The 21376-nt window shown below is 48.2% G+C and overlaps 9 protein-coding genes across 9 annotated transcripts; 4 read left to right on the top strand and 5 right to left on the bottom strand.

Moving 5' to 3' along the window:
- The first annotated feature begins 435 nt into the window (after positions 1–435).
- Positions 436–1662, top strand: EDB82DRAFT_506377 (copper homeostasis CutC domain-containing protein). The gene has a single exon (XM_025727425.2). It carries the CDS (start codon positions 504–506, stop codon positions 1359–1361), a length of 858 nt encoding a protein of 285 aa, XP_025581893.2. The 5' UTR covers positions 436–503; the 3' UTR covers positions 1362–1662.
- A 179-nt stretch (positions 1663–1841) lies between these two features.
- Positions 1842–4288, bottom strand: EDB82DRAFT_240480 (alkaline-phosphatase-like protein). The gene is made up of 5 exons (XM_025727424.2): positions 3630–4288; positions 3394–3578; positions 3270–3348; positions 2547–3220; positions 1842–2494 (listed from the first exon to the last, which is right to left on the bottom strand). The coding sequence occupies exons 1-5, from the start codon at positions 4167–4169 to the stop codon at positions 2008–2010; spliced, it is 1965 nt and encodes a 654-aa protein (XP_025581892.1). The 5' UTR covers positions 4170–4288; the 3' UTR covers positions 1842–2007.
- Positions 4289–5453: 1165 nt separating this feature from the next.
- Positions 5454–7458, bottom strand: EDB82DRAFT_240477 (tRNA-guanine(15) transglycosylase-like protein). The gene is made up of 2 exons (XM_025727423.2): positions 7029–7458; positions 5454–6980 (listed from the first exon to the last, which is right to left on the bottom strand). Exons 1-2 carry the CDS (start codon positions 7261–7263, stop codon positions 5809–5811), a joined length of 1407 nt encoding a protein of 468 aa, XP_025581891.1. The 5' UTR covers positions 7264–7458; the 3' UTR covers positions 5454–5808.
- A 429-nt stretch (positions 7459–7887) lies between these two features.
- EDB82DRAFT_477556 (uncharacterized protein) lies at positions 7888–8611 on the bottom strand (the record flags this gene model as incomplete). The annotated part of the gene is made up of 2 exons (XM_025727421.2): positions 7888–8249; positions 8302–8611. The coding sequence occupies 2 exons, from the start codon at positions 8609–8611 to the stop codon at positions 7888–7890; spliced, it is 672 nt and encodes a 223-aa protein (XP_025581890.1).
- A 1568-nt stretch (positions 8612–10179) lies between these two features.
- On the top strand, positions 10180–12663 carry EDB82DRAFT_506370 (uncharacterized protein). The gene has a single exon (XM_025727419.2). The coding sequence runs from the start codon at positions 10499–10501 to the stop codon at positions 12512–12514; it is 2016 nt and encodes a 671-aa protein (XP_025581888.2). The 5' UTR covers positions 10180–10498; the 3' UTR covers positions 12515–12663.
- A 140-nt stretch (positions 12664–12803) lies between these two features.
- On the top strand, positions 12804–13710 carry EDB82DRAFT_577132 (uncharacterized protein; the record flags this gene model as incomplete). The annotated part of the gene is made up of 1 exon (XM_025727418.2): positions 12804–13710. Exon 1 carries the CDS (start codon positions 12943–12945, stop codon positions 13708–13710), a length of 768 nt encoding a protein of 255 aa, XP_025581887.2. The 5' UTR covers positions 12804–12942.
- A 120-nt stretch (positions 13711–13830) lies between these two features.
- Positions 13831–16558, bottom strand: EDB82DRAFT_433130 (Spc98 family-domain-containing protein; the record flags this gene model as incomplete). Its single annotated transcript, XM_025727417.2, has 2 exons — positions 13831–16431; positions 16487–16558. 2 exons carry the CDS (start codon positions 16556–16558, stop codon positions 13831–13833), a joined length of 2673 nt encoding a protein of 890 aa, XP_025581886.2.
- Positions 16559–16748: 190 nt separating this feature from the next.
- On the top strand, positions 16749–18487 carry EDB82DRAFT_538594 (glycolipid 2-alpha-mannosyltransferase-domain-containing protein). The gene is made up of 4 exons (XM_025727416.2): positions 16749–17089; positions 17149–17409; positions 17462–18080; positions 18128–18487. Exons 1-4 carry the CDS (start codon positions 16942–16944, stop codon positions 18282–18284), a joined length of 1185 nt encoding a protein of 394 aa, XP_025581885.2. The 5' UTR covers positions 16749–16941; the 3' UTR covers positions 18285–18487.
- EDB82DRAFT_506366 (WD40-repeat-containing domain protein) lies at positions 18488–20061 on the bottom strand. Its single transcript, XM_025727415.2, has 2 exons — positions 19918–20061; positions 18488–19625 (listed from the first exon to the last, which is right to left on the bottom strand). Exons 1-2 carry the CDS (start codon positions 19961–19963, stop codon positions 18613–18615), a joined length of 1059 nt encoding a protein of 352 aa, XP_025581884.1. The 5' UTR covers positions 19964–20061; the 3' UTR covers positions 18488–18612.
- Between the last annotated feature and the right edge of the window lie 1315 nt (positions 20062–21376).

Here is a 21376-nt window from a genome sequence, read left to right as displayed (position 1 = left end):
AACATAGTTGGCCTGGCAATAAGTAGCAAAACATTCTACTGGCCATGGCGAATCCACATCAGTTGTGACAAAGATATACTCGACCGTCTACATTCGAGCTACTGAATAAAGTAAATCAACATGGCCAAAGCCAAACAATCTGGTTTTGGCCTCAACACCAAGGAAAGACAACATCAAATGAATAGTGATTCTAGCTTTTATCAAAGGACTTTTAACACTCAATTAGGATACTTGGCAAATTTATTGTTTAACAGCAATACAGCTTCCGTATTGATGCCTTCAACAATGGAAGCCACCACCAGTGCTTGTAACGCGCAGTGAATAAGTGTTTCATAGTATCAATCACAATGACCTTATCATCAGACCATAAGAAGCATATATTACCTACTATCAGATCTTGCATCCGCATTCTTTTACCCAAATCATCTATCTTCTACAAACTCCACTGCGGCAAAGCATAAGCACTGCGAACTTTTTTAACTGGCAATACCCTCACGTTCATAATGACCAGCCTAAGACCATTAAAGATGTCCACTCAACTTGCCGAGTCCCCCCAACCCATGCCCCTAGAGGTAACCGTTTACGGCCCTTACAATGCCCTCAAGGCCGCCAACTTTGGTGCAAAGCGTCTCCTCCTCTGCCGCAAAGACTCCTCTTACGTGGGCGGTCTCACCCCTGAGATCGAAGAGCTCGAGTACCTGAGAGACAATATTCATATCCCAATCAGCTGTGCCATTCGACCCCGTGGAGCTCCTGACATTTTTCTTGTCGGCGAATCGCAAGACTATATCTATTCAAATGATGAGTTCATCGAGGTGTGCGATTCGATCCTTAATCTCAAGGAGACAGGTGTCATGAATCTTCTTCGCGGCGATTCTTTCGTCTTTGGATGCCTGAAGCGATATTATGAAGGGACAACCGAGGGTCTGAAGAAGAAGATCGTTCTTGATCGATATCAATGTGGCTATCTCGTCAACATAGCCAAGCCGTTCGGGTGTATCTTCAATCGTGCCTTTGACCACTTCGCCAAGGGCGGAGACTGGAGTAACATCATCCCTCAACTCATCAAAATCGGCTTCACGGGCGTCATGACAACTGGAGGACCAGGAAAGTTTAATCGTCACATCGAACTCCTTGGAGCCATGGGCCAACAATTTCGTGACATTCAGCTCATCGTTGCTGGTGGGTTCCACTGCCCTGAGATCAAGAAGCTTCGAGCCTACGCGAACGAATACGACACCAATACGGTCTGGGTTAATGGGGAGTGTCTTCGTCCCGAGCGTCACGAGGATTCAGAGACTTGCGACATGAGCAGCGTCATGGGTATGATGGATCTGCTCGGCCTTCAGACGACGGATTAGATGTCCACTCGCGACATTGGCAGGCAGATCTTTTATTAAAGAACTCATCCAGGATTTTACCAGAAAGCATCCGATGTATGAGGCGTAATGATTAAACGTTCAATGGAACGAAAGGTTACGAACTTACGATTGACGACTTAAGGGCGTTCGGAATTATTTTGAAATTTGCTACACATTGGGGAACACAAAGGGATCACAACTGGAATGACTTGAGGATCGTCTATCCGTGACATTCTCGGATTAAAACTACACACAAGAATACATATGCGCTTGTAACTGCGCATGAACCTGACAGATAGGAATGGTACATCCATTCTAACTATTATCACAATGAACTCTACTATCGTATATCTCCGCTACTATCTGGCCTGCTTGTTGTAATGAGCCAGACGTATCTAAATCGTAAATGACGACAGGATGATGAATGCTCGCGAGTTAGGGCATTGTGTCCCAAGTGGAATACCGAGTCTGTTGCAATCGTTTATGGCCAAGATGGAAGACAGAGGCGTATACAGCCACGCTGGTTTATTGTTGCGTAATTATTTCTTTTTACTAAGCCACACAAAACTTTCTTCTTTATCTTCTACTATATGTACACCGCTCGTTCATCTCATCATAAATGCACGATCCACTGATTATCAGACTTTTAGTAGCCGTGCTTCTGGCCTTGAGCAAGACCAAGGCAGTTGGCAATCTTGTAAAAGATGTCAATGTTGCTGTATGTGCCGCCGAAGGTATCTTGGCAAGGACCAAGAGCGTAGACAGGAACGTCAGTCAGCGAGTGGACACCCTGGCTGTTGTCAGTGCTGATGGTGCCATTGATAACAAAGCCATCGGGAGCGTCCTCAGGGTTGACGTAGTAGTCGCCGTCCTTAAGCTCGACGGCGGCCTCACGGGGGCTCTTGTGAACCTTGTAGTTCTCGCGGCGGTCGGGAGCAGCACCAACTCCACCGGCGATAGCATAACGAGGCTCCCAGTTGGTAGGGAAGTTGGCGCCGGTGCCGTAGTTAATTCCCTTGGCCTTCTTGGTGTACTGAGACTGGCCAGACTTCTCGTAGGTACCGATGGCACGACGCTTGGCACGGTCGTCCTCCTGCTCAGAGAGGTACTCGGTGTCGGCAGAGCCCCAAACACTGCAGTTGTTAGCATTTGAAGATCATGGGCTTTTACAGGTTAGAAACTTACTCGAAACCGTGGCCGTGATCAGCAGAGACAATGACAAGGGTCTCATCGAGAATGTCAAGCTTCTTGAGCTTCTCAATAGTAGCACGAACAGTGTCGTCGAGCTCGAGAAGGTCACCAAGGGCACGATCGTAGTCGAGAGCGTGCATCTGCTTGTCGATAGAGGCAGCCTCGGACATGAGGAAGAAACCCTTATCCTTACCACGAGTGCTAAGGACATCAATGGCCTTGAGGGTCATGTCCTTAAGACCGGGCAGGTCAGTAGCATCAGCCTCCTTGCCAGTAGGGTCATTCTCGAGACCCTCAAGGTTGTCAGTGAAGACATTGCGGTCGAGCCAGACAGGAAGGTTGCTCTGGCAGAAGACACCGAGAGCACGCTTGCTCTTGTCGGCCTTGAGGAGAGAGGTCTTGTTATGGGAAACAGTGTAACCCTTCTTCTGGAACTCCTTGTAGTAGTCCTTGCCCTTGTAGGAGCCCTTTCCAGCAATGAAGTTCTCGGCACCACCACCGAAGAAAACATCAGGACCCTCGTGCTTGGTCCAGCTGTAGTTGCTGTTTCCGTTGAGAGCCTGGTCGATCAGAGGACCATACTGGCCTCGAAGACGGGTGTGACCAGTGAGAGCAATGGGGGTAGCATCAGCAAGGTAAGCGGTAGAAACAGCACCCCAGGCACCGCCCTGGTAAAGTTAGAATATGAATTGAAACTCGATTGGGATCAAAACTTACCCAAATACGCTTGAAGATCTCGACAATGGTCTCAACCTTGGGGTCGTCAAAGGGGTCGGGAGAAGAGTCGGCATAGACACTGCATTTGTTAGCTCGAGTTCGTAATTTTCAGAAGTTTTCTTACCCCATAGCATTGACAGTGCTCTTGTGGCCACTGTACAGAGCGGAAGCAGAGTTGGCAGAGTCGGTGATGTAGCTGTCGATCGAGTGGGTCATTTGGTGACCAAGCACGGGGAACTCGTCCAGCTTCATCAAAGTCTGGTACTTTCCGTTGATGCTCTTGTGTCCCAAGAGACGAGCAGCGGTGATCTGTTACGCCAATCAGCTTCCACAAGTCTTACTCTTTGCAAGCAAACTTACCATGTTGGTGGTCATGCCGTCACCAATGAAGAAGATGACGTTCTTGGCCTTTCGCTTGGGCTGGAGATCACGAACAGTCCACTCGGCAGTGGTCTTCTCGCCGTTGTAGTAGTGCAGAGTAACGGTGTACTTGCCGGGCTCGTTAAGGGAGATCTTGCGGTAGATCTTTGAAGCAACATTGACAATGCTTGGCTTGTCCTGGTCCTCGGCAAAGAGGTCCTCGTACCAGTCAAACTTCCACGTCTCGACCTTGGGCTCCTTGAGGCCAAACGCCTTTGCAAAGTCCTTGGCCTTCTCGCCCTCCTTGGCAATGGTCACCTTGAACTTCTGGTCGGGCTTGCCATTGTGAGCGGCCTCGGAGCCATTGACGGGAGCGTGAATCTCGACGCGGAAATCAAAGAGCTGACCGGGGAGGAAGTCACTCTGGTCTGGGGGGAGAACGCAGCCAAGCGTAGGACATGTGCCCAGACGCTGGTAAGTCTGCGCCGAGGCAGCGGCAATTGAGGCCGCAAAGGCGGCAATGGCATTGAGCTTGACCATTGTGACGAAGCTCTGCTCAGTTTCCAAGAATTTGGGAGGTGGAAGCTGGTAATTGGCGTAAAAGAGGCGAGCTGGTGCAGCTTGAGGGGAGCTCAATAACTTAAACTTTCGGCGAGGGTAGCATTATTTATAACCATAACTCATCTCGGTGCGACAATCCCACATGAATTATTGCCGTTCGGAAGACAAGTTCTCTTCCGAGAAGCAATACCATGCCATGGATGAACAATCCGCCTTCCTCAGTAGGCCAAGCTGAGGAGACTGATGATGAACTGATCTTGGCCTAACGGTGCATTGCATCGAGCCAATTGAGTTCTGGGGACGATAAGGACAACGTCCAAGGCTGGTTTAGATCGACAGCAATATGCTGCCTGTCCCATCATGTTGGGATGAAAAAAGTGCATCCGTACCGTTGCATCACTGAAGCGATGGCCGCCTCATGATGGCGGATGATAGCACGTGTGTAAATGTGCCAGGGCCGTTCCCTGCAAAAGGACCCTGCAACTAGTTCCGATGCTTGCTAACCTTGTTCTGCTTGTCATGGGCCGGCAGCGGGGATGTTGTCCCCATGGCGTAGGTGCTAGTGGAAACAGGTCAATCATACCTCATCATCCAGCCCAGGTGCCATGATATCCATGATATTCATTGTCAACATCGGCATCCCTGGTTCATGGCCGATCCTTGGCTTACATGCCTAGCATGCATCTCTTCCAAAGTGGTTGACCGAGTATGAACACCAACCGGCTCATAATATCCCAGTCAGCCGAGACCACCAACAGCTTCTCGCTCGCCCGCTTGACAAGGACCTTCGGCTGTGGCTTCACGAGTAGCTCAAATGCCGCTCGTGGGCAGATTGAATCTTCCTATTGGTTGTGTAATCCCTGTTCCCTTAACTCCACAGATCTCCAGATAGAAGAGCTTAGATCATAGCTTCTTTTTTTGGGTCCAACTTTATCAGTCAAGCTTGTTTTCTTTTCTTTTTCGCTCAACTCGATCGGGGCTTGTCGGCCGTTTTCTTTAGTTGATTTTGAGTCCCATTATCAAAGACTGTTGGACGTCGAAGGCGTACGCCATCTCAACCACAAATGACTTTTATTGTCTGCCATAGCGGATATGTCTTAATCCTTTTTTTTTTTTTTTTTTTGCCAGGAAAGACCTTCTGCTCAGTATTGTCCGTTAGGCAAACAGTTTGCCAATCGTCCTTGGCCGGTGGATTTCCCCAGTTTCAACCATCGTAGTCAGCTTCAGCATCTTTGGAATGAATCACTCAGAGAGAGAAAAGCTGAAAGAATTGGCTTTTATTTGGTGCTGACTATATGTCTCTAATCGCATTGAAAATGATGCATCAGATGACCCTGCTCGTATATGCTGCCGAACGTTAAGGACAAATTCGAGAATCGCGTGATAGATGCAATGCCATAAACGATGAACCCAACAGTGACGCAGTCACATATCACAGTGATTTAATGAAATCCAGGCATACACCCCAGAAGCTGATCTCAATTTGGCTTTCCAGTTCCAGTCCAAAGCTGCATTTGATCAACATGCAGTCAAAGGTGGCCCTAGCCAGATCGTCGGAATGGTCTCTTAACAAGAACCGTACCTGGCATGACATGAAGGGGCGGGTACATTAGTTCTGTCACTTTTCAGGGCTCGGTGCAACCCCATCGATGGGCAATGTACCCTCGACAGCTGCAAGAGGTTCTGCAATGGCCTCGGGGTGGGGACTGACATCGACCGAATCAAATGACTGCCAGCTAGGTTCGTTAATCTTAGTCTGGCCGGCGATGCTCTTGAAATGGTAACCCCTGGCCCGGGGCCTCTCTCCAGTTCCGATGGGGATCTCTGGCTCATACACAGTCAAGAACTTCTTGTGAAGCTCCTCAAATTTCTCGGTGCTCTCGTTAAGGGCTGCCCTAATACCAGCGAAGAACGCACTGAGAATGGCGTGGTTGTGAATTTGGAGAAGGCTCCAACCCAGCATCTCCTTGGCATTCAGCAAGTGCTTGATGAATGCTCGGTGGTGCTTGGTGCAAGTGTAGCATTGACAGCCATCCACTAGAGGCTGCAGGGATGTCGTATGCTCTTCGGACCACATGTCGATACCCAGCGGTTGCAGATCGGATGACTCAGGGGGCGCGAATGTGAACGATAGGGCGATACCTGCATCGGATGCAGTGTTGGTGAAAGGTACCGTGCATACGTCGATACCTAGAGCAACCTGGCGCAACAGATCTTGGGGACTTCTAGCAGGGCCAAAGGACAGTCGTGGTAAATCTCCGAGGGAGGGGTAGTTGACCAGTTCAGGCAAAAGGTTGACATCATACACAGCGAGACCGGAGAGGGAGTCTCGAACGTCCTCTGCGAGATATCGTAGGTAGTCCCATTGTATAGGGTACTGAACAGGAAGCACAGGAGCAAAGACAGAGACTCCCATCTCTTTGAGGCGGCCCTTAGGGTCTAGAATATGGAAGAACTTGTCTACCCATTCTTCTGTCCTCTCAACCATACGAATCTGCCGTTTAGATGAAGGGGTGTTGCTTGAATGGAACAAGTCAGCTGGAGGGATGGCGATATCTGGTTGAGTGAGCTCAATAGTCTTGGCAAATTCGGGGATTGTGAGTTTCCGGAAACCGGTAGAGGTAAAGATGCTGACGTGGTGATCAGCGTTTCCAACGGGTGTCACAACAGCAGGGAACCGTCTTGGACCGAGGACCAAGGCTCGATCTGATGGAAACGCCGTGAAGCTTTGAAGATTTCTCGGTGTCCCGGATGGCAGTTGCAGCACAGGGGGTTGTGATTTCTCGAGGACTATATCCAGTCAGAACATTCCACTATACCAACGTTTACATGCCATACAATCCTCTATCGCTAGGTATGATGCATCAAAGGTCGTGTGCTTTGTGACATTGTCCGGTGTGAGATGAGGAACGACTCCTCGTGATGCAACAGCGATATAGTTTGGCGTCTGCATCGTTCTACGTCCACCAGCAAAAGCTAGACGTCCCAAGCGAGCAACTCCAGCTTCGCCAGCAGCGGGTTTTAGTAGCTCAAACATTGTGAGTGTCGATTCTTGTGATGTAGGTTGGGTCATCTTGGCATGGCAAAGTTTAGAAGACGACGTAGAAGTAAGGAAAGATGACGACTAGCAAAATGCTAGAAGGTATAGCGTCAGTCTTACAGTGAGATATAAAGACTTTGGTGTAGGAAACGAAATCTTTAGAAGAGACGGCGTCAGTTCTCCTTATACAACCAGTGAAGCTGTTTGTGAACCAGCCCTTTGAGTATTTGCAACAAGGATTAGTGGATGTGGGAAGCACGTGTGGGAAGCACCTTCCATACTGTGTTGTCCTTTCCGAGGATAAGCCGATGTAAGTCGTTGATGCTTCAATACCAGACAGGATCACTAGGTTAAATTTCTTACTGGTAATTTTTCTTAGGTGTCCCATAGTTGTTATTGAGGCCTGTTTCCTTAATTCTCTTCTCATATGAAGCCACATCTAGTTTTGCTTGCTTGTTTGCAGGCTCTATCCAATGGACAATCCATCTACCATCATTGACCATCACTACTCAAATAATGGTCAGAATGAGCGATCAAAGCTTTCTATATCTGCAAAAAAAGTCATAATTCCTTGTGTCAATACTTCATATGCTTCCAGATGGTGTCCCAAAAAACAAAAACACCTCTCAATGTCGGCACCATTACCAACCAGAGTGATCATAACACTCCAGGGTAAAAGAACATCAACGTCTCGAGCTCAGGTACCCAAGATCGACTGTCCCTAGATAAAGAAGTGACCTTCGCTGCAGACCTCTTTGGACTTGGCTTGGACGTTTTACTTCTGGCGACTCTATATCGACGAGCCCCTCTGATTTCTTTCTCTTTTGCCAAGTTTTTCGTCACGGCATCGGTCGCTTCCAGTACACTTTTCCCGAGAAAACCAGGCAAAGGAATGTCTTCCTTTTTTGAAGATTCCGAATCCGAGTCATCTGACAGAAGACCTAATAATCGTCCTATGATGCCGATGACTGAAAAGAAAACCAGCCCATAGCATAGCACGCGAAGGTTTGCCTCATCAGCTGCGAAAGTGTTAGTACAGCATGAGCTAACATATAAAACGCTGCTACTCACGGTAATTTATTATTTGGTGACTTTCTCTTTCGAGGCTCATATACTCGGAAATTTTTTTCTGTATCTCACGATCTAGATTGTATTGCATAGACTGGCGAGTCCATCCAGTGGTATGCTTCGTTCGAATCTGACGTTGGTAGATCGGTGGAAGTAATGAATGTTGCGTTGGAGCGCGCCCAAGCCCCTGAAGTATAGAATGGGAAGCACAAGAGGCTCGGGTTTGGTACAGAATTCGAGAGCTCTGTGGTATGGTAATGGACCGTGTAACAGACTGCGCGACTCGAGAGAGTCCAGGTGATAAGGAGTTCATGGTGAGCTAGTAGTTGAAAGCGTGTAGATAGACGTAATGAGCCGCGTTGAGAGGATATGATGTGAGTGTGAGAGAGAACCTATGGTTTTACAAGTTAAGTAAAGAAAGTTCTTTGAAGTTCTGATAACTTTCGATGTGCGAGAATAACTTTTGGACGCTGTTTCTTTAGACTTTTCTGTGGTCAATAGTCGAGTCTAATGTTCCCACCACCTCAAATCAAAAGAAACATGTCCAGATATACATGTACTCTCATAATGAAAAGATAGCGTGTGAGTCTTGCTGTAAATATTCAAGTATACCAACAAGTCCTTACAAGTGACATTACAATAAGGAGTGCAGGCTACTAGGGCGCCCAAACTCAGTTCACAACAGCCTTTCAGGATGCAAGTGATTGGGGCTTTGAAAACTCTCAAGTTTCCCCTACGTAAGCTTCTTTTTCTCTGTTCGTTTTGGAAGCAAACTTGTGTAAGGATGATTCACTCATGTTGTTTCAATTCGACTGCAACTCCACCGCTCCCACCATTGATAAAATCCACAAGACACTCCATTCTAACATGGCATCAATGATCTCCAAGGCCCCCCGAGTTTTCGCTAGAATACCGGTTGCACCTTTTTATTCATCTGAAACCGTAACATTTACGCGCTTTTCGCTGAAACGGCCGATCCTCTCTTGGGTCTCCCCATTGCAGCATCAGATCCGGAGTGTTGGAGGAAACTCTCCTCGCCAGCCAGGCTCTCAGAAGAAGAACGAACCATTTTTGGACGAACAAGGCGGTAAGTAGTAACAACTCTCTCTATATGTACTGTGCTAATATCCGAATAAGAAAAGCACGCCAAATATGCAGTCGGAGCGTTATTCTTTCTTGCCGTTTTTTGGGCGTCGAATAAGATGAAATATCGGGTTCCAAGGTCAGAGTATGCGAAGGACTTCGACGTCCCCCATACAGAGGAAACGCCTCGTCTCTCAGAGTTGCCTAAATACAAGACCTGATCACTGATGATCAGCTTGTATCTCTTCATGGCATGGCACTCGATACCAAAGTTCTCCATCCGGGAGCCAATACTCTCCTATCTATAACCCAAGTCTACGAACATGTATAATTAGCCTCAATACAAGAATCGCCTCTCGATACCAATAGAAATGTTGCAGGAATTTCATAGCTCGTTCCAAATCGAGCTAATGTTGCTCAGCATCTTCTATGATGGCCCGAAACGTAAGCCAAGCATTCCAACATACCAAAGATTCTTTCTTCAATATATAGGTACGCACGATCAATATGATTGATCTTCGCTTGAGACTCTAGATATTTATTGTGTTTGTTGCTTGAGAAGTAAGTAACAAAAAGCAGTGATGTTTCTCTGGGTTGCTGAAAGTGTCTCTGACACCCTGCAATTGGTTCAGGACCTGTTGCTCTGTATTTGTACCTGCTTCTTAGCGTCCCTAGGCACTTCTGACGGGAACCATTTCCGGGCCGCAGGGCTGATGCTCAACCAATCAATTATGCAACCATTCAGTGGAAGCCCAGCGTCTTCTTGTGTCGCATCAAGGCAATAAACAACCAGATCTAATGGCCGACGATAACCCACTCATGATACGTCTTGGTTCTATCACCTATCACCTTTCCCTATTATAAGATCCAGCAACCCTAAGTGCGACACAAAATCATCCTTGCGAAACACGAATCCATTCACTCCGTCCGATAAGGCGTTGGTTCTTGCATCCTTCTTCTCCACTTTACTGCACTCCTCCACCGGGTCTTCCGGCACCCCCAGGGAAGGCAAATCCGCCGAGCCACCAGAGCCAAGTCGATACGCAATTGATTGATTTCCTTACATACCTAACGTCTTCTTCTTTGCATTCCCCTTTACACTTCTTATCTTCCGATAATGGTGAGCCATGAAGAGGAAGAATCTCAACCTCTAATGGCAGGCTCCGATCCTATAGACGTCAGCGTTGTGCCCGTCAGTGGCAGCAACAGCAACAGCGACACTGAGCACAACAGAAGTAATACGAACCACCCAGATGCGCCTCTCGAGTCCAATTCTCGCTCAGAAGTCGACGATAGCGACCCTCCAACCCCACGCTTCATACAGGACGAGAGCTCGTGGAAGCGATGGAAATGGGTTCCCTACCCTGTTCGAAGAAGCGTCAACTGGATCGCCAAATGGTCTCATGGGCCTACAAATCCCCAGCCGTATCGCATAAAGCCATTCTTCCCGATCGTACAAGAATACCCCATCTTTCTCATTGAGCGTTTTCTACCTAGACGAAAACATCGCATTTGGCTTGTATTTTTCTATCTGTCCATCTGGATCGTCACTTTTGCCCTCGTTAAGCGCCGAGACTCAGTCGCGAGTGAGATTGAAGGATGGGGCATGCCTCAGACCATTGGGTGCGGCGTTTCATACTGGGGTAGAGGCAACACATGTGGTTTAGATGGAACCGATTGCCGTCCTTTCAACGGTAGCGGATTTCCCTTCAGATGCAGAGCCAATTGCGAGAGCTACCATGTTCTCAACCCTCGAGCTGTTGGGAATCAAGAAGTTATCTATGCGCCCATGGTCGTAGGTGGTCCTGGAACCAACGGATCTGACGAGCCGGTTTATCGTGGGGATTCGTTCGTATGTGCGGCTGCTATTCACGCTGGCGTTATTTCCAACGAGAACGGTGGCTGTGGTGTGGTTGAGTTGATCGGTCGCGATCAAGAATACGCTGCCTCCAAGCATCATGGAATCTCAAGCGTGGGGTTCGACTCATACTTTCCCTTGTCCTTCCGCTTCGCACCCGACGTAACTTGCTCCTCTAGCGATTCGCGATGGGAACTTTTGGCTGTGTCGACCGTCTTTACGGGAGTTCTATCTCTCTTCACCAATTCGCCAGCCTTGTTCTTTTTCTCTGTATTTACAGGCATTTTCTGGACTGTTGGCATGGCACTTGATCCGCCCCCACATGCCTCAGTTGCGGCATTGTTCTCCAACTTGATCGGCAAATTTCTACCTGCCATGTTTTGTGCATGGGTCATGTACGACAAGATGGGTGTCCGTCGTACCCTTCGTGGTCTCACAGCCCAGATCGAAAAGACCATCTTGTGGCTAGGCGGTTGCTGGGTTGGGGGTATGGAGAACTATACCCTCAGTTTCATTCCCATCCAGCGACTGAACAAGCACGATCTGGACCAGCAGCCAGGCGCTAGGGCTGCTCTGGCCATCATTATAATTCTGCTGGCAGCTATTATTACCTCACAGGTGTGGTTCTTTAGGCAAGAAGGACGCCTGATTAAGTACCTCAAGCTCTATGCGCTTTTCGTGGGAGCCATTGTTATCTCACTTACTATTCCAGGGCTCAGTCTGCGGATACACCATTATATCATTGCTCTCCTGCTTCTCCCCGGCACGAGCATGCAGACACGACCATCCTTGCTATACCAAGGAATCCTCGTCGGTCTTTTCATTAGTGGTATTGCTCGATGGGGCTTTGATCCAGTGCTACAAACATCTGCAGCCTTACAGGGCGACGCTCAAAAAGGCTCGCGACTGCCCACAATTCCAACTCCGGGAATCAATCTCGGCATTGGGACCAATGCCGTGTCAAACATCACTTTCAACTGGAACGAGCCGCCGGCCCAGTTGTACGACGGCATTAGCATCCTTGTCAACGATGTGGAACGTTTCCGCACATATTTCGGCGATGTAGACGCCAAGCGTGAATTTGTCTGGAGTAGAAACAGCAGCTTGAAGCTGCCAGAATATTTCCGTTTTGCATACATGGATGGAAGTGAAAGCGGGGATTATACAAAGGCTGGTATCTGGACGCCGGACGGCGAGTGGACCAAGATGAAGCCCGGTCCGTCACGGGTCAAAGCCCGGAGTTTAGATAAAGATGATTTGGTTCAGCGAAAATGATTTGATGGTTTTGTTTGATACGCTTGGGTATATACAAAAGAACCACATTCGATGTGCTTCTTGATACTGTCATTTTCGATATTAGCGGTCTAGATATAGATATTCCAAGACATGATTTGAGTCGATTGAGTCGGCTCCGATGGCCCCCACTTGCTTCCGATCCCGCGCCGTGAATTGTACGTCCTCCGTGAATCGGTTCTTTGCTAGGTACAGACAGTCCCAGAGTGTTTGGTGGTAACGTGAACCAAGCAGGCATTTGTTTGTTTTACATGCTGCACTGTCGAGTGTTTCAGAGCAATTCCATGTGACGTCTCGCCAAATCAACACTCAAGCCCCGCTCTTATATCATCAACAATTCTCAACCTCGTAAACGCAACCTCAACACCAACACCACCACATATCACCACTCTCACAAAACTCACATTAAAATGCCTCCTCGAGTCCCCACCGAAGAAGACTTCTCCCCCCTCTCATCCACCCTCCCTCATACCCTTCACTTCCCCGATCCCCCGGAATCAACAACCACATTCCTCATTCTCTTCCACGGCCTCGGCGACCATGATGTCCCCTATGCAGGCTTCGCAAAGAACCTCAACCTTCCCGGCGTCCTCGGTATTTCCGTCCGTGGGACCTCTGTTCTCCCTGCTGCGCTGATGGGCACCGATGTCCCTGGCTACCATTGGGGCGATGATCTCACTGTTGACCCCAACACGGGAGATATCGCTGATGATTCTGGTTTCGAGAAGGCGCGCAAGTTGATCATGGAGAAGTTGATCACTGAGGTTCTCATCGAGAAGTGTGGCTGGGAGATGAGAGATATCATGTTCTTTGGTTTCGGACAAGGTGGCTCGCTTGCCCTTGGTCTCGCGGCTGCTCTAGACACTACATCTCGTGTCACGGACGTCACAGAAGGCGAAAACACTACAGCCGCAGGCAATAAGACCTTCAAAGGTCTCATCTCCCTCGGTGGCCCTTTGCCACAATCGATGGTGTCCACTGTTACCAACCGTCGCAAGAGCCGCACAAGCGTGCTAGTGTGCCAGCTGGACGAAGACGCTGTCGACGCTGTGAAGCAGGAGTTTGACGACGTCAAGGTGGTGCAGTGGAAGAGACGTCAATTGAGCATGCCGATGGACAGAGATGAGGTTCTGCCTCTGATGCAGTTCTTTGCCGATAAGCTTAGGAACGAATTTTAAATTAATCACAGACCATTCTACTAAGCAGCTTATACGGTATCAAACATCAAATCAGGATGTAAAAAGGACGGTTGATTCATAAGGGGTATCATATTGTGTTTATATCCAGAATAGAGATGCTTAAGCAAACCCTGCGTTTTTGTCTCGGCAACCTGTCTGCAACATCTCAGCTAGTATGTCCCATTTTGCTGATTGCACGTCGCTTGTAGCTCTGGCGACACTACGCAGACCACCGCATGCAAACCGCAGATGTCTATCAAAGTCAGACTTGATTTCCTTCAGTACAGTCATAAACGGTTTCCCCATCTTCAAAGTTTTTGACTCATGCATGGCCTCATCCTCTTCGTCGCTACTATCGACAACGTATCTTGATTTCAGCCCAGGTGTTCCGGGTGTAGGCGAGAGATTTCTAGTTGAAAGACGAGAGACATGTTGTATACGCTCTGACTCTTTTGTTACGTTGACGGTTTGTGCTTGTTCAAGTCTGATCGCCAAATCAAGCATGTCGAGGAAGCATTCTCTTATGGGGGTTAGTCTACTCCCAAGGCATGCCTCGTCAACGACATGTTTCAAAAATGCAGAATGAACAGATATCATGGCATCTACATCGTGCGCTTCGCGCATGTTCTGTCTCATCTTAGCACAATTGGGCGACAATACCAGTGTAGCAAAATAAGTCTGAAGCGTGGTGCAGAACCAGAGGAGATTGTTTCGCAAAGAATAGTAGAGTGCTCGTTCATCCCAGTTTTCGTTATCAGCCCAGTCATTGTCGAGAATCTTGCGTTTCTGTAGGATGTGCAAGGCTCTTTTTAGCTGCAAGAGCAATACAAAGATGGTATCGTATTGTGCGTTGCTATCTTCGGATATAATCATGCGAATCGGCCAGGTCAACCGATAATTGACTCTTGTGCTTGGCAGAGCCACCTTGACAGAATCCCGCGCTGCAAGAACAGGTATCCGAAAACCTGTAGGCTTGATGAATATGGACACTCTTGTCGTATCAACAAGGGACGTGAATGCTTCTTGTGCCACACTAGTAAGAGTATAACGATTATGCCAGTTAGTATCCAGCGTGTCCAGCTTTCCAAAAAGGCTGCTGGTCCAGGCTTCTGTTGCGGCTCCATCGGACATGAAGTACAAACACTCCATGGCTTCGAGGGCAGACCAGAGCCCGCATTCTTCAAAGAGAGTATTTCTTAACGTAGTTGAGGTTGTATTGTACTTGGTTTGTAACCATCCGTCAAACGCAGTGCCAAAGAGCTCTGAAAAGGGTGCAAGCTCTAATCCCTTGGGACAGAGAGTCTCATAGTTGAGTGGAGGTTCCTGCACCGCCCACTCCGAGCCCGAAGAGACCCAACGACCCAGCCGTTTAAGAATGACGATGTTCTTGCCAGCGTTGAAAATCTTGGCTGCTGCTGGCTGGAGGAAGTTAGGAGCATGTAGCCTCCCATCAGTCGTCCGACGAAGCCTGAACTGTTCACGCCAAATCTTGCTGGGAGATACTTGACTCGGTGCTTCTGAAACGAAAAAGATCTTATCGCTGGGGATAAGCTTGCCCTCCTCCATCCACAAGCGAATGGGCCGAAGGTAGACATTGAAGCATTCAACGAAAATGCGTGCTAGAAACTCATAAATGTCTAGCTTGCCAGATAGTTGAGCCATGCTAGCATCGTCAAACAAAAGTTCAAGGTACCGAAAGGTTCCTTGGTTCGGGATATTCTGTACCTTAGCGATAATATTGGAAAGCGAGTACAGCGGTTCAAGCGAGGTAGATAATTCTCCTTTGACGGACAGCAAGCTCACTACCACATTGTTCCCGGGTGCAACAAGCCGAGACTCTATTGCTGTTGTTTTCTTTTCGAATTCGGCAAGGCGCTTAGCCACTGTATCCTGAAATACTTGGAGATGTGAAGCACGCTGTGGCTTGTCGACGAAGCTGCGTAGGATGGCCAGTTGGCGGCCGGCCTCGGAGAAGTAGCTAAGAAGGGTTCTATGGGTATCCCATTTCAGATGGGCTATTTGAAATGCGGGATCGACGAGTCCATTGGGTCCAAAAAGAGTTGTTTTGAGTCCTTGTAACATGAACAAAACTTCTCGCACGATGTGGAACTCTGTGACTGGCACTTTTCGGGCATGCCCCGATGCATCTGTAGGCTTTTCGATCCGCCATTCTTGCGCCTCCCGAATTTCGTTGAGCTGTTCGACATCCTCAGGATGGATAATAAGATCTTCGGCTGTTCGTCCAAGTGCTGGTACTTCTGATGGGTCGGTGCTAGCCTCCGATTCACTCTTGGACCCCTCTTGGTACAGCTCATCGTCTGAACTATCGGTGTATTTGATCGTTTTCCATATTGCAGCTTCATCATCATCCTCATCCCATCCATCTTCTTTTGCGATATCCTCCCAGCGCAGCTCAAGCTCCGAGTCTTTGGGTCCTGTTCTGAGCGCATCTAGATCACTTAGTTTTGCATAGTAGGTCGGCTGGTCTGAGAGCTCTAGTATCAAGTAAAGTATCTCGGGATGGAATTTATCAGGTTTTTCGAGAAGCTGCTCCCGACGTTCGGCGAGGGCATCAGCAAGGGCCTCTCGGCCATTGACACGGAATCGCTCTTCTAGACCGTTAAGTTGGTGCTCGACCTCGAATTGGTTTGTTCGTAGATATGGGTGTGATTTCAGTCTTTGTAAACTGAAGTTGTACAGGGTCTTGTATCGAGGGTTTGTCTAAATGTTATCATGAGTTGAATGGTTTAGAGTTGCTGGATTACATGCATCATACCTGGGCTGATGAACCAGTCACCGCTTCAACGAGTTCTCCAGTGAGAGAGCCCAACCTTGCAGCAAACGCCATGGTCTTGTCTCATGTCTTGTACATTATCATGCCAAATGGCGGTTGTATCATGACTTGATTAGATGATTTGGCGGGGTTTCAGTGGTTGATGGCGCGTCCGTCGCGTCAATGCAAGGTTCGAGGTCCACTACAAGCGAAAGCTAGCTCTTATCGATTGGCTTATCTGCTGTGACATCAACTTCAATCATTCGAAACCCCTTTCATCATACCCAAGACTCGATCGGTTCTTCCAATTTAGAGACGATTCGCTGTATGAGGGCTAATTGCATCATTTAGCCTCTAATATAGTTAATCTTCGTCTATCTATCTCATGGATAATTGAGTCCCAACTTTCCGTCTTCTTGGCTTCACAGTGATCCTGGTATTTTTCTTGAATTCAAAACATGACGGTTGCGCGGCCTGTCCGGGCGTTGATCGCCGGTGGATGCATCATCTGGTGTTTCTTTATGTGGCAGATATTTGCTCCTTCATGGGGTCTAACAGGTCCCGGTGATCGGTACTCCAATTTTGAACGAGATCCTATGTTAGATCGTGAGTCGCAAAATGCATAGAGTCAGTTTGTTCCATTGCTAACCACGGGGAACCTGTAGCTACCGACGAACCAGAAGGAACATTGCACCGTACGAGTCCGAACTATGCCCATGATGCGAAAAATACCGAGCGTATAGATGCTACGCTGTTGGCCCTTGTAAGGAACGAGGAGGTGGATGCCATGGTTGCGTCGATGCGTGACCTTGAAAGGACATGGAACTCCAAGTTCAACTATCCCTGGACATTTTTTAACGACAAGCCTTTTACGGAAGAATTCAAGCGGAAGACGAGGGCGGCGACGAAAGCAAAAATCAACTACGGTAGGATGTTTACCACAGGAAAGGAAAATATATATACTGATTCCATGGCCAGAAATCATTCCCGACGAACATTGGAAGATGCCTTCCTGGATCGACGAACACATATTCGAAGAGTCAGCCAAGATTCTGGAGAAAAACGGCGTTCAATACGCAAGCAAGCTCTCATACCACCAAATGTGCCGATGGAATAGTGGTCTCTTCTACAAGCATCCAGCCCTCAAGGACATCCGCTACTACTGGCGTGTGGAGCCAAATGTGCACTTCTTCTGCGACGTCGACTACGATGTGTTCCGCTACATGCACGACAACAACAAGACATATGGGTTCACAATTAACCTGTACGACGACCCCAAGACTCTTCCTTCGTTATGGCCCGAGACAGTCAAGTTTCTCGCCGAGCACCCAGGTTACATTCATCAGAACAGTGCTGTTGGCTGGGTCACTGACGATATTCGCCGACCGCAATCGAATAGAAAGGCTCAGGGGTACTCGACGTGCCATTTCTGGAGCAATTTCGAGATTGGAGATATGGAATTCTGGCGGAGTAAGACTTACGAAGACTATTTCAACCACCTTGACCGTGCTGGTGGCTTCTTTTATGAACGATGGGGTGATGCTCCTGTTCACAGTATTGCTCTCGGTCTGTTTGAAGATCAAAGCAAGATTCACTGGTCAGTCCCTCGCCATTTCCCGGTATAAACATGACTAATGAAACCAGGTTCCGTGATATTGGATATCAACATATTCCCTTCTTCAACTGTCCCAACTCTCCAAAGTGTAAGGGCTGCGTCACTGGTCGTCTTACAGATGGCGAAGCCTGGTTACATCGGGAAGATTGTCGGCCCAACTGGTTCAAGTATGTCGGTATGGGTTGAAGAACAAACACATGATAGTGTACGAAAACCAGCATTTGATGCATAAAAAGGGGTACGACATTTTGAATCATGGCAGTTTGGGTCACGGTTTCGGCGCTGGTGGGAAGCGATTAATGTTCAAGCAATCTATACGGAGTCTCATGATGGACAACATCTTGTCTATGTACGAATCTGAAAATGCCCTTGATGATGATGTAGCTTTCATTTCAATAATAAATCAAGCTATATGCACAGCTCGATAACGTTGTTCAGAGTGATGGGTTCACCATTAGAGTCCTGGCAGAAGCCTGCTTCGCCGTTTGGCAGACTCGAGTGGTATAACTGATATTTACAACGCTCCGTAAACCGTCACCACGCCTGATGTCCCACCCACGCAGAACTGATCTCCCCAACCATCCTCTCTCCATGCCATGCAGCTGACGACGTTACTCCTTGTCTTTTCTTTTCCATCGCGACCAACAGCTTTCTTCTTAAGTTCAAAGCCCTGCGGTCCCCAAGGAACAGCCACCTTGGCAGCTAATTTGCCCGTCAATAAATCCCAAGCCCAGATCCTTCCTTGGCCATTGGGTGTAGCTTCACCAGCCATGGCATCGCCTACCATGACGTACTTCTCCTTACCGCCCAGCAGCGCTTGTAACTTGACGTCCTCATTCTTCCATGCTGGGTCTGTGTATGCCCTTAGACAAGAGCCGTTGTCGCGATCCATGAGGCGCAGCTTGTTGTCCAGGCTGCCCACAAGCATAGCACGTCCATCGCGTGTGAGACTGAGACTGGTGACGGATGCACCGATAACATCTGTAGTTACCTGTCCCATGCGAATATCGTAGCTGCGAACGCGACCATCGACACTTCCTGCGATGACTTCGGGTCCTCGAACCGCAAGGCAAGTTATAGCATCGCTTGCCTCGTCAAAAACTTGTATAGGCTTGAAGCTGTTGCTCTTGGTATCCCATAGCCTGACAGTCGTATCAAATCCACCACTCACAATGATGGAATCACCTTCACCAGCAAAGCTCACACAGTTGATCCGAGCAGTATGGCCATGAGCGTTGCCACCAAAGCGCTTGGTAGTGACAGCTGTACTCACATCCCAAAGGAAGACGCTGCGGTCGCCGCCAGCCGATACAAAGCGCTCGTTATCAGCCGCAACTGAAAGGCTCAGGACCTCATAGCCGTGTGCAGCGTAGTTCTGGATGAGGCGACCCTGAGGTATGCTGTGGCGGTCCTCGCCTGGGGCGGATGTGCTGGGAAATGGGTTGTAGAGGCGGATGGTTCGGTCCGCTGAACCGGTGAGGATGTAGGTGCCTGGTGAAGCGGAGTATGCAAGGGCATGGACCGGGCCTTTGAGTTTTTATTTGTTAGTTAAGTTGTTGGTCATGTCAGAAAAGTATTGGGCATCAGCGCGGGATATGCCTCGAGTTGGTAGGTGAATAGTGTGGCATGGCATGGTATGATGTGATGTGATGTTACTGAGAGCAAGACGCCACGCCTGAAGGTGAAGCTGAAGCTGAAAGCTGGAACGACGAGGGTGCGGGTGAGGGTGAGAGTAAGAGTAAAAGTGAGACGGGGACGGGGACGGGGACGGAGGGACGGAGAAGAGATAAACAATAGAGAAAGGGGGGTGAAACGTTACCATTAGCGCCCAAAAGATGAGCAGAAGGTTTATCGGGAAAACCCATATCAACAAGTTGTCATGTCCATTCTCTCACCTGCACTTGTACTTGCACTTCACTTCACTTCACTTAAGCTATGGGTGGATATTCAAGTGTCATGAGAGTCCAAACAAAGGAGACAGAAGCTCTGACGTTTTCTGCAGCAAAGACTGTTTCCAGGGTATTACCTAATCAAGCTAGTTGCATATCCGCGTATAAGACTCTCTGCAGTACCAAGAATCATTACCTAAAGACTACTAAGCACACTCCCCCTCCATCAACCCAAATCCCTTGCCCAGCCGTTTGTGTTTAAAAAAAGGTCTCTGCAGTGTAACCATCCATATCCAGACTGCAGATGCATAGTCATGATGTACATGGAAATTCTGCAAGGTTATTTGAGGAAAGAAAAGAGAAAAAAGGATAAAACTGCAGGCAAATGCAGGCAAATGCCGAGAAACAAAGCAATTTGGTGGTGGGTGACATCCAATTGGTAGGAACCCTTTTTGGTGGAATAAGCTGCATACAACAAAATAGGGTCTTTCTTTGTTGGCGGTAGAAAGGTTTGAATCAATTTTCGTTTAGGCATCAGATAGAAGCCAGCAGATGATGGGTATGCTTAGAGAGCCTGTCAAGATTCTGGTCAAACCTAGAATCGAACAAGCAAGTATCACGAATCTTCAGACGCCATGTACTCAAGTAGTAACGAAATGCCACCTGTGAAGCCATCATACCAACACTTATACCACCTACCAATCTTCAACAACAATCATTTCCCTTCAGACCAAGTGCGCAGTTGCGAATCCTTCCATGCTCTTCCACATTCTTAGCCTATCATTCCAACCGACCCTCCATCAGACCACGCTCACCGGCTACAACTTTTCATCTTATGGCTAATACCGTGCTCTTGTTCCCTCATTTGTCGTCAAGTCTGTGGCATGTTTAATAAGGAGTCATGTATACGAGTGATGTAATGGCATCGGAACGAGGCACTGTTAGTCAAAAAAAAAACATGTGGGAGCGTCAAATGAGTCCAAGTCTGCCTGTGGCATAGCAGAGCGAAATGTCATGGGGTCATCATTGCGCCGCAGACTAGACAAGGTATCTGAGCCTACAGGAACATCGCTCGCCGACTTCAATAGATACGTGGTATAATGTATGAACGAAGCTAAAGTACTTGGAATCGTAAACGAGCATTCACGGTACAGCACAAATCATTCAAATCCAGTTCATCTTCTCTTTAAGCCCTACAAATCGAAGGGCATCAATATATTTTAACAGACTTTGGTGTGGCCCAGATGCCTCGTATGCTGGTCATCATCGTGTGCCTGCCTGGCTTCAGAACACTAAAAAGTTAAGCCCTGTCAGGCAAGGCCTTGACCTTGGGCAAAACGCCGAAACTCCTCCCTGTATGTGCAGATAGGTATAGATATAGATATATCA

This window comes from Fusarium venenatum (genome assembly GCF_020744135.1).
Source record: "Fusarium venenatum strain MPI-CAGE-CH-0201 chromosome Unknown EDB82scaffold_3, whole genome shotgun sequence".
Taxonomy (NCBI): domain Eukaryota; kingdom Fungi; phylum Ascomycota; class Sordariomycetes; order Hypocreales; family Nectriaceae; genus Fusarium; species Fusarium venenatum.
The sequence above is the reverse complement of the archived record's forward strand: the minus strand, read 5'-3'. Positions and strand labels throughout refer to the sequence as shown.

What these genes read in the sequence shown, in the direction of transcription:
- EDB82DRAFT_240477 (XM_025727423.2), bottom strand. Translation starts at nt 7,263, where the DNA reads ATGACCCAACCTACATCACAAGAATCGACACTCACAATGTTTGAGCTA. An exon ending in ATACCTAGCGATAGAGGATT is followed by an intron (nt 6,981 to 7,028) that starts GTATGGCATGTA and finishes GACTGGATATAG; the next exon opens with TCCTCGAGAAATCACAACCC.
- EDB82DRAFT_538594 (XM_025727416.2), top strand. Translation starts at nt 16,942, where the DNA reads ATGACGGTTGCGCGGCCTGTCCGGGCGTTGATCGCCGGTGGATGCATC. An exon ending in ACGAGATCCTATGTTAGATC is followed by an intron (nt 17,090 to 17,148) that starts GTGAGTCGCAAA and finishes GGGAACCTGTAG; the next exon opens with CTACCGACGAACCAGAAGGA. An exon ending in GATCAAAGCAAGATTCACTG is followed by an intron (nt 18,081 to 18,127) that starts GTCAGTCCCTCG and finishes TAATGAAACCAG; the next exon opens with GTTCCGTGATATTGGATATC.
- EDB82DRAFT_506370 (XM_025727419.2), top strand. Translation starts at nt 10,499, where the DNA reads ATGGTGAGCCATGAAGAGGAAGAATCTCAACCTCTAATGGCAGGCTCC.
- EDB82DRAFT_506366 (XM_025727415.2), bottom strand. Translation starts at nt 19,963, where the DNA reads ATGGGTTTTCCCGATAAACCTTCTGCTCATCTTTTGGGCGCTAATG. An exon ending in TCATCTTTTGGGCGCTAATG is followed by an intron (nt 19,626 to 19,917) that starts GTAACGTTTCAC and finishes AAAAACTCAAAG; the next exon opens with GCCCGGTCCATGCCCTTGCA.
- EDB82DRAFT_506377 (XM_025727425.2), top strand. Translation starts at nt 504, where the DNA reads ATGACCAGCCTAAGACCATTAAAGATGTCCACTCAACTTGCCGAGTCC.
- EDB82DRAFT_240480 (XM_025727424.2), bottom strand. Translation starts at nt 4,169, where the DNA reads ATGGTCAAGCTCAATGCCATTGCCGCCTTTGCGGCCTCAATTGCCGCT. An exon ending in ACGGCATGACCACCAACATG is followed by an intron (nt 3,579 to 3,629) that starts GTAAGTTTGCTT and finishes TTGGCGTAACAG; the next exon opens with ATCACCGCTGCTCGTCTCTT. An exon ending in AGATCTTCAAGCGTATTTGG is followed by an intron (nt 3,221 to 3,269) that starts GTAAGTTTTGAT and finishes TAACTTTACCAG; the next exon opens with GGCGGTGCCTGGGGTGCTGT.